Source organism: Octodon degus, unplaced genomic scaffold (assembly GCF_000260255.1).
Source record: "Octodon degus isolate 3935 unplaced genomic scaffold, OctDeg1.0 scaffold00091, whole genome shotgun sequence".
NCBI lineage: Eukaryota > Metazoa > Chordata > Mammalia > Rodentia > Octodontidae > Octodon > Octodon degus.
Genome location: NW_004524667.1, coordinates 4,051,216 through 4,060,701, shown reverse-complemented (window position 1 = coordinate 4,060,701; position 9,486 = coordinate 4,051,216). Strand labels below are relative to the sequence as shown.

At 39.0% G+C, this 9,486-nt stretch overlaps 1 protein-coding gene across 2 annotated transcripts in view; it reads right to left on the bottom strand.

The window, feature by feature from the left end:
* Nucleotides 1-9,486, bottom strand: part of Prex2 (phosphatidylinositol-3,4,5-trisphosphate dependent Rac exchange factor 2) — a 303,532-nt gene that overhangs the window by 44,640 nt on the left and 249,406 nt on the right. For both annotated transcript variants that reach the window (XM_004637531.2, XM_023722364.1), the window contains 2 exons: nucleotides 1,750-1,816; nucleotides 1,367-1,557 (listed from right to left, as the gene is read on the bottom strand). In XM_004637531.2, the coding sequence (XP_004637588.1) occupies nucleotides 1,367-1,557; nucleotides 1,750-1,816 (258 nt within the window). The remainder of the gene's footprint in view (nucleotides 1-1,366; nucleotides 1,558-1,749; nucleotides 1,817-9,486) is intronic.

Here is a 9,486-nt window from a genome sequence, read left to right as displayed (position 1 = left end):
AATGACTTAAAGCAAGGTGTGGCTGTAATTATTTACAGTCCTAGCACTCTGGGAAGCTGAGGCAGGAGGGCTGCAAGTTAGAGCCTCACCTGGGCAACTCAGCAGCTTAGCAAGACTCTGTAACAAAGGGAAACCAATTTGAGGGATGTAAGTTTAGTGTGAAGGCCCTGAGTTCAATCCCCAATACTGAAAATAAGTAAATAAATAAATAAATAAGAACTAAACATCTGCCCTATTGTTTTAATCCAAAAGGTTTTGCTTCATCATGAAAATGAAAGATGGTAGAAGAGCGGTAACTGTGAGGAGGGATTTGACTGAGCTCCACTCTGTCCCGATGTAGCTCTATGAGTGGGATAGCAGTGTTAACTTGAGTAAAAGAAGTTTAACTGAATCGGCTCAGCAACTCCACACTATAGGATGCGGAAGACCCACCCTACCGCGGCTTGCAGCCTGGCGGGAAGAAAGGAAATGAAGGGGGAGGGATGAGTTTCTTCTCCTTCAGAAGAGCTTCAGCCTTTGCCTCCACATCAGACATCCTCTCCTGTCTTCCAGCATAGTCTCCTCGGCTTCTGGCACAAGCCCTTCAGCCTTCCATGGAAGGTCTATCAGCCTCATGACAAGGACTTGCTTGGGACACTGCAGTCAGCTCCAGGCCTCAGGCTGAATCCCCAGGTCTCCAGGATGCAGCCAGACCCTCTGTGCTCTTCCCCATCTGACTCTGTGGATGGCCATTGTCAGCCAATCTTGTCAATTCTTGTGTTTTTGTATATCTTGTATTTTATCTGTTTTTCTAGTATACACTGGCTAATAGAATGAGCTATAGGAACTTTGCTGCCTCATAAAGAATGCAGTTGTCTAGGACAAAACCTCAACAGGACCTGGAAGACTTTCTGTTGAGCTCTCCAGAAGGACAGAATAAGTGATCTCTTGAGCCATCAATGTTTTGATGCAGCACCAAACCCAGAACATCTAAGTCACTGCACTTGCTTTACAGGGGTGCGAGCCACTGAAGGTGTGTGAGACAAGATTTATTAGGCTCATTAGGTTCAGCTGCTACCAAGAGAACTCCTAGAGCCAGTAACAAGGATACACATTTTTGCACCCAAAATAAAACTGTGGTCACATAAATGCAAAATGAATAAGATGCTGGGTCACCACGAGATAAACGAAGGGGTGCACTCACTTGTATGACTAAATAGTCACTAAAATATAACAACTAAAACCAGAGAACATCCCAAACCTTATTCCCGAGACATCTGAGTCCTTTGGATGCTTCCCGTTTTAATTTCATGTCACCCAAAGTAGACAAAGATCACCACACAAGAAGTGAACAAATAAAGAGATGGAAGCTGGGGGGCTCACGTACCGGTGCACGCCGCTGCTGCACATGATGATGTGGCAGGCGCCCAGCCTGTCGCACAGCTCAGAGGAAACCGACAGCAGGCCGACCCCAGAGGCGCTGCAAGCTGTGTTGGCGCAGGCAGCCGTGCGTTTGGATCTGATGAATGAGGCCACCAGGCGATAAAGTTCATCCAAAGCATTGAGCGGCCTCATTAGCTGCAGGAAAAAGTGAGACACAGAAAGTTCAACATGCTTAGCAGGAATCCTGCTAGCTGGGATGCATCACTGTTATGGGTGCCTTTAATGAACAGCTTTATCATATTGTTACAGGAGTAACAGGATTGGTGACTAAATACAATTAGGTCTGTGAATAATAAAGTATCGATGAATGTAGTCCTTTTTGTTTACCTTATCTACATAGGCAGCCTTGGATGTGGAGTTTGGTGAGGAGTTTGATTTGTCCAGGTAGAAGGCCCTGTAGAAACACGAAGAAAAAATCATTTCTTGGTAGACAAAACTTAAAATGCACAATAAACACATTCATTAACTTTCTTTCACAGAAGTGAATAAAGCTCTGAACACCCATCAGTGGGGATGCACAAAAGTCAAAAGGTACCCATTCAATAAAACAAAAACAGAAACAAAACTTATTAAAGCTACCACTACCACTGCATAGTATTTGGCTTTTCAACACAGAACTGCTTTTGCTCAGTATTCTCATCCATAATTGGGGAGTTGCATCAACTTGTACTTTATTTTTATTTTTTTAATTTAAGATTTATTGAAAGCAAGTGGTTACATCCAACCATATGTCCAAGCTTACATAACAATATCGGCTAATCTGAGCAACAGATATGATGACAAAATTGATGATATATCAACTATTGTCCATATAATTGTATTTCTCTTTTTTTTAAATTCATTTTAATGAGAAAAAAAGATAAAATGGCAATGAAACAGTTTTAGAGGATTGCCAGGAATAGTCAAAGATTTAATTCATAAGAGAAGGTTTAGAACAGGGCACAGCACATAAGTAAGGTTTTTTAATAACTGTGATACTGGCATGAAAGCTGAAGAACTGTAATATAACTACTGGAAAATATTACCTGATTTTCATTTATCATGAGGATGTGCAATTATAATTGTATGTAAAACTAATACCAAAATACCTTCTAATGTGAAACCAATTACAAAGCTGACTTTGCATTCAGTGAGCTATGTTCAGATTGAAAGCCTAACTTGGAGGATGCCTTGGGCCCTGTTCTCACCAGGACGGCACAGGTAATGTCTATGAAGTTGAATTCTAGTGGCTTGCAATAAGTCAGAGAATGACAGCCTTCCTTGTTTGGCTGCTGACAGAATCCTGCACAAAATTTAGGGAGTGATCAGTGAAGACAGGATACATTTAGGTTTTAAGCTATTGTCTATTTTTTAAATTGTTTTACAATGCACATAGAAAAATGTGCCATTTTGAATATTCTTAGGTATATACTTCAATGGCATTAAATACATTAACATTAACTGTATTAACCTTTGCTGAAGTAAAACGATTTCCAATATAAACATTTAATGTCAATATAATAAAGTAAGTCTATATTAGGATGAATTGTACTTTAAAGAAAAGTTTACTAGATTGATGTTTAAGAGCACCTTTCAAGAATTCAAAATACAGGGCCGGGGAGATGGCTCAGTGGAATAAGTGCTTCCCTGGCAAGTGCAAGGACCTGAGTTCAATCCCCAGTTCTGCCAAAAAAAAAAGGATTCAAAATACAACTGGATGTGGAGGTGCACATCTGTAATCTCAGTACTGGGGAAGCTGAGGTGGAAGGATTATGCCACGAGTTCAAAGCCAACCTGCATTACAAAGGGAGACCATGTCTCAAATAAACAACTACAACAAAAAATTCAAACTATTGGCCAATTACTGAAAATTATTTCTTTCTTCCTTAAAATACAAATAAAACATCCTTTTCAAAAAAATTGCAGAAAAATTGGCATGTAAGTTTGGGTATTACCCATTAGCATTCACTCTGGATCCTAAGAGACTTGTTTCTAGGTACCGTCTGTTGTTCCCTCAGCCTGAATCCAAAGCTCTTGTTGTCTCAGGGCACATGCATGGCCAGGAGCATGGGGACACTAGTAATGCCAGGCTGTACCCAGCTCACAATGACTGAGTGACAGTGGCATGATCCAGGAATGGCCACCATGTTCCACGAAAAGACAGTTCCTTTTGGCTAGGCAAATTAGCATTCACTATCATCACTAGATCAAGAGAAAAATCAAAGGAGTCTGAGACATCATCATCATCATTGTGTGGTACTGGGGACTGAATCCAGAGCCTTCTCACTGGGTGGCATCCCAGGGTTTTGAAATTTTTTTATGTAGAGATAAGGTCATGCTAATTGCTAAGTTCCCTGGGCTGGGTTTGAACTTGTGCTCCTAAAATATTTCTATCTATGTATGATGTTTCATGCCTGTATTCTTAGTGATTCAAAAAGCTAAGGCAGGAGAATTATAAGTTTGAGGCCAGTCTGGGCAACCTAGTGAGACTGTCTCAAACAAAAAAATAAAAAGGATTGAAGATAACATTTAGTGGTTGCATCCCTGGCTTCCATCTTTGTACTGCAAAATGATAAAAAAACACCAATAATCTCACCAAAGCTAGACTTTCCATAGTATTAGAAAATGATAGCAACAATCCAAGAAAAATTGTGTTGCCCATAAAATGAAATGGAAGCGCAGACCATGTGAGGAACAACAACGTGCAGTGGGGCTGAGTGAGGCACTGAATGGGCAGCCTTGAGTGCCAGGCAGGGGAAAACAGCATGGGACTCGGGAGCCCTGACAAGGAGGAGTCTGGGGTTTATATTAGAGAGTGTGGAAGCCACTGGAGGGCAATGACCACTTAACTTGCTTCCCTGACAGAAAACTTGCTAACATTTAATCTAGGTTCCAAAACTGATGAGCTTCTGAAATTTCTCTAGGTCTTTTATGTAAGATAGCACCGTAAAATCCCCTGCTTACGCCGTGCAATAACAGCCCTTAGCGATTTACCTTAGTGCGTTTCCCTGTCAGGGCTGAGGACAGTGCTCCACTACTGAGCTGTACACCAGGCTTCGTGCACCAGTTACAGAGAGCTGGCTTCCTGTCCCCAGGTTGCTCGCTCTTCCCCTTCCCATTCTTGCTCCACTGTGGTCACTTTCCTCCCTCCCAGAATGGTCACCTGGAGGTTGGTGTTTCTCCCCTCCAGGCTACACAGCATCACCCTCACCAAGTGAACCATGCACACAAGGGGAGACACGAGAGAGTAGGTGTGGTCACCCTTCTGCATCTCTGCTTACCTTGATGGTCTTAGATTTGGTCTTTTACCTTCAGTTTGGATATTGTTAGCCAACTTTTCTTCCTTTTCTTCTATTTGCTTGTTCTTATTTCTTACCTTTTCTTTTTACACAGAAATTAGGTATAACTTTTGATAGAAGGATTTAAACTTAATGACTTTTTTTTTTTTTTTTTTTTTTTCAGAACCGGGGATTGAACTCAGATCCTTGCGTTTGCCAGTCAAGCGCTTATCCTACTGAGCCATCTCCCTGGCCCCTGACTTTTAATAATTTCTGCTGCTTCTTTTTTCACCGTTTTGTTTTTTAAATGCCACACCTTCTTTTTTAGGCCTACTTCCTCAGGAATATTCTTATTTTTTTAAAAGGTAAATTATTCAATTCACTTTTTTTCATTAGAGTCTGTCAGTAGTATACTAGGACATGAAATCTAAAACCTAGATTTTAGATCTTTCCCCTCAATATTGCCCTTGAAATTTGATTTCAATCTAATGGAATTTAAAGTTAGTTTCCATTTTTTTTCCTCTGATAATTTTTTTAAACCTTTGTCATAACAGTTAACCACAAAGTGTATAACTATAGATTCATTTTATTTGTCCTAACAGGTTCTCAGATTGTACATTCAACAAAGAAGCTTGTGTAATCAACCCCAAAGTAATTTCAGCTATTACTTCTCCCAGTTTTATTTTTCGAACATCATTTCTTGGCCAGGGAGATAGCTCAGTAGAATAAGCACTTCCCTGGCAAGCACAAGGGCCTGAGTTCAATCCCTGGTTCCACAAATAAAATACAAAAACAAAAACAAAAAGAAAAAAAACACTAACATCATTTCTTTTTTTCTACATATATTAACATGTTTTCATGTCTCTCTCTCTCTCTCTCTCTCTCTCTCTCTCTCTCTCTCTCTCTCTGTCTGTCTGTCTTGTCTGTCTGTGTCTTTGCCTTTGCCTCTTTCTACTATCCCAGCCCCGCTCCTTTAATGCCTCATTAATGCTACCTACTAGGCAATCTCCTCAGTAACATCTTCCAAATGAGTAACTCTGTCTCCATGTCAACTCCAGAATTTATCCTTTCTGTCAGAAAGTTTATTCTAACCATTATTGTTTTCATTTCCGATATTTCTACGTGTTATTTTATTTATGCCATTAAAAGATAAACTAGAATATTAACCTTACCTGAATGTACATTTATTCATTTCTGATTATTGCTGTATTAGTCACTTTCCCATAGCTGATACAAAAATCTGACGCACACAATTTAAAGCATTAGAGGTTTATTTGCCTCACATTTTCAGTGAGTTTAATCCACAGTTGGCTGGCTCCAGGCAGAAAGTGCATACTAGAAGAGCATGGAAGAACCTAGCAGCCCCGGAAACCCAGGAGCCCAGAGACAGAAAGGAGGAGCCTTCCAGGTCAGGCCTGCTGCCATCTGCCCCCCATGGCGAGGCCTCATCTTCAAAGGAGAAGCCTTGGGGGAGGTTTTAGATCTTAATCAAAACAACTGCTAGATCTTCAGGATCTGTAATAGTGTCAAGAACTCAGCATGATCTTAACAAATACTTGTATACAAATAAATGGAGAGTGAGCTTTCTTTTTGTGTTTTGGGAATTTTTGCTTTTCTTTATGGATGGGATTTCTTTGCTTACCTTTTAAGCTTTTAATATATACCATGCTAGTCTCTACCAATCTATCAAATTCTCCTGGCAAATATTAATTTGTAACAACCAGGCTTTCCTCAGTATTAGGAAAATTACATTTTTCAAGTTTATTTGAACTGAGATATATATTTAGCTTTTACACAGCTTCATAAATACTTTTATTTCCAGCCTTCTCTTAAAATTTTTTCCCATTTTAGTCCTGCAAGCAAAGATCTGTAACTTCTTTTCCACTACTGATTTGAAGATTATACTGTAGTTGCATCCAGATTATTAACAGACACATCATTAATGTAGTGAATGATTTGCTTGAGTTGGTAGTTCCGGGGCCTGGCTGGGCTTCCTTCTGGCTTTGTAAAACCAGAATATCACAAAGCTATAGTCTGAGTCAGTGGCGGCAGGAGAGTTTTCATCCTTCACTCAGAAGTGGACAAGTTCTCTGTGCTCTGGTTGCAAGCAGTGATGCGGGCTCTGGTTTTCCACTTGCTACAGGCTCCCCTGGATTGTCCATTACTCTGTGGAAGCTGCCCTGGCCCTCCGTATCCACCTCTGGAGCCCAGCCAGCCAGAGGCCTCAGTACAGACTACAATTCATCACTTGCATTTGATTCCATTCATGGGCCAAGAGATGATAAATTATTATTTGAGCTCAGCTGAAACTTTTACATTTGTCTTCATTTTTAGATATGAAGAGGCAGTGCTACAATGTTAGAATCCTTAGAGATGCCCTGATCAGACATGCTTGTCTTCAAGTGTACTTGGAAGAAAAGCAAGACGCTGAAAGAGTACAGAAGTCTGCAACAAATTACTTCGTCTTTCAGCATCTAAGTTTCCTCATTTAAAAATACATAATAGAATTGTCTAGTATACAGATGCCACAATGTGGAAGATTAACTGAATGCAAGTGAAGGTGCCCTGTGATTAGGAAGAAGGACTTAGGCCACAAGCAATAGTAACTACTCCAATGCATACAGCCTTCAAGGAAGCATGTCTTGAATACTTTTAGCCATCGTAAATAATAAATTAAAATCAATAGAGTCCTCACTTTTCCTTGAGGTTGCCTAAAATATTTGTAATAGATGTTAAAAAACAAAAATTAGCTGAGATTTTATAGTGTCTGGATAGTCCCACAATTAGTGCATGAGTAGACATTTAAGTCTAAGTAGAAAAGTGCCATTTTTAGGTTAAATGAAAAAGACTGTCATTTAAATTGCTTAGTCAGATGTGCTGATTGTAGAAACTAGAGTTCTTTTAGCCCTGAATCATCTTGGGAGAAGAATATGCTGTAAAAGCAGCACAAGGATCATTAGTACAATCTAAAGAAAGCATCACTACAGGTATCTGTCACCACCACTCCACACTCTTTCTTCTTACAGACAGACATGTTGCTTTTAAAAAAAAAGTCACTGACTCAGCTAGTTAAGAGCAGTTTAGATCAACATGATCTGATTCTGCCATATTCATTTACGACTGGCCTGACAAAAATCTTCAAATATTCAATGGGGCAAAAATCTTTTAAGATACAGAAACACAGTTGATGAAAAGAAAGTAAATCAGAAAAAACTTTTATAGGTTGAAAATGTACTCCACATCAAGTCATACTTTACTTAGAAACACTCTTTTCTTATTATACAACTAAAGTAAAATAGAAAAATAGCTAATGAAATAATTTAAGCATTCAAGAACATACTTAGAAGAGAAAGGCTTACTAAAAATTTAGAGTGAAATGTGTTAATTCATCCAGATTTGTGCTAGCAGTTAATAATTTTTAATCCAAGAAAATTAATAAATATTGACAAAATGTTGTAATATATGCCAATGAACTGATGAACTTGAGAAAAAACATCCAGGATTTGTAGTAACTCCAATTCTGCTATGCAATATACATAGCCAACAAATATTTAAACTCTATGACTTGATAAAATAATTTTGTTTTGAGGTTGAAGCTAATTTTAGTTAAAACAATGGTTTACAGCCATAAGGTTTAGAGTATTCATGGTCCAGTATCACTCATATATGGCAAACTATAGATAAGAAAAAAATTCCTAATGCACTATTTTTAATTACAAAGAATCTTTCAATGCCCCTAAATCAAATTTTATGGGAAAAGTTAATGGCAAAATTGGCTCAATGCCAAAACTGATGGCAGTATATTATGCTTCTGAGGGTAGTAAAAATGATGTCATGGTTCTTCATCTGAATATAGAAAATCTGATTAAGACCATTTTGAAAATCCTGCTGCTATTGTATAAGGGCTGAACAGTGAGTTCTTTTTCATGCTGTTGTATATTAGGCCCTATTGTGGCACTTCGTAAATTAATCCTGCCATGTCCAATGAATACATTATGATTCTAATTTTCATCCAATCCCTAAAGAATAAAACACCAATGCAAAAGTTTTTACATCATAAATTTCAGTAAGTAGTGCTACATAAATATATCCAAGCCAAGCAACTGCAGTGAAACTAATCTTGGCATGTTCAGCTCATCATGTGAAGACAAGTACACAGGTATTAGTCATGCAAGGTGGAGAGCAATAAGTAGGTTGACAGGCACAACTAGCTTCTGGGTGTACAGCATGGCCACATGAGTGCGTGGTGTAGGAGCTGGGCTTTCATGGGTAGATGGGGGCAAAGCGGTAAAGCTCCAGCTTAGGTGGTGCCAATGCCATGGTGCAGCGGGCCAAGAGCTGATAGAGCCCACAGGACCAGAGAGCAGCCTCACGTGAGGCTGGGAGAAAGACTGCTGGATAAGGGCAACCTAGCTTACGCACTTAACATTATAATTAATTTATTAATGGTGTAAAAAGGTGCAACTTATAAAACACATGCTTACGTATTGTCTACAATACGAATGAACAGAAAGAAATCTATCATTCATATAAAAATTTGGGCACTTTGAGCTTCAAGGAATATTAGAAATGGAAAGAATCATTTATCATCCACAATGAAAGCATGGTAATGCAAATAAGGAATTCATGCTTGCCATGAGAGAAAGAAAACTTGTGAGTAGTACACTGAGACCATATATTAATTTAAGACATAAGACAATGCTTTAAATGGGTATAAACAGAATTCTATCTCAGCAAGGTCAGGCTGGTGCTCCAGGGATGACCAGCTTTGCAAAAATCTTATTTAAAATACTGAAACTAGGGCTGG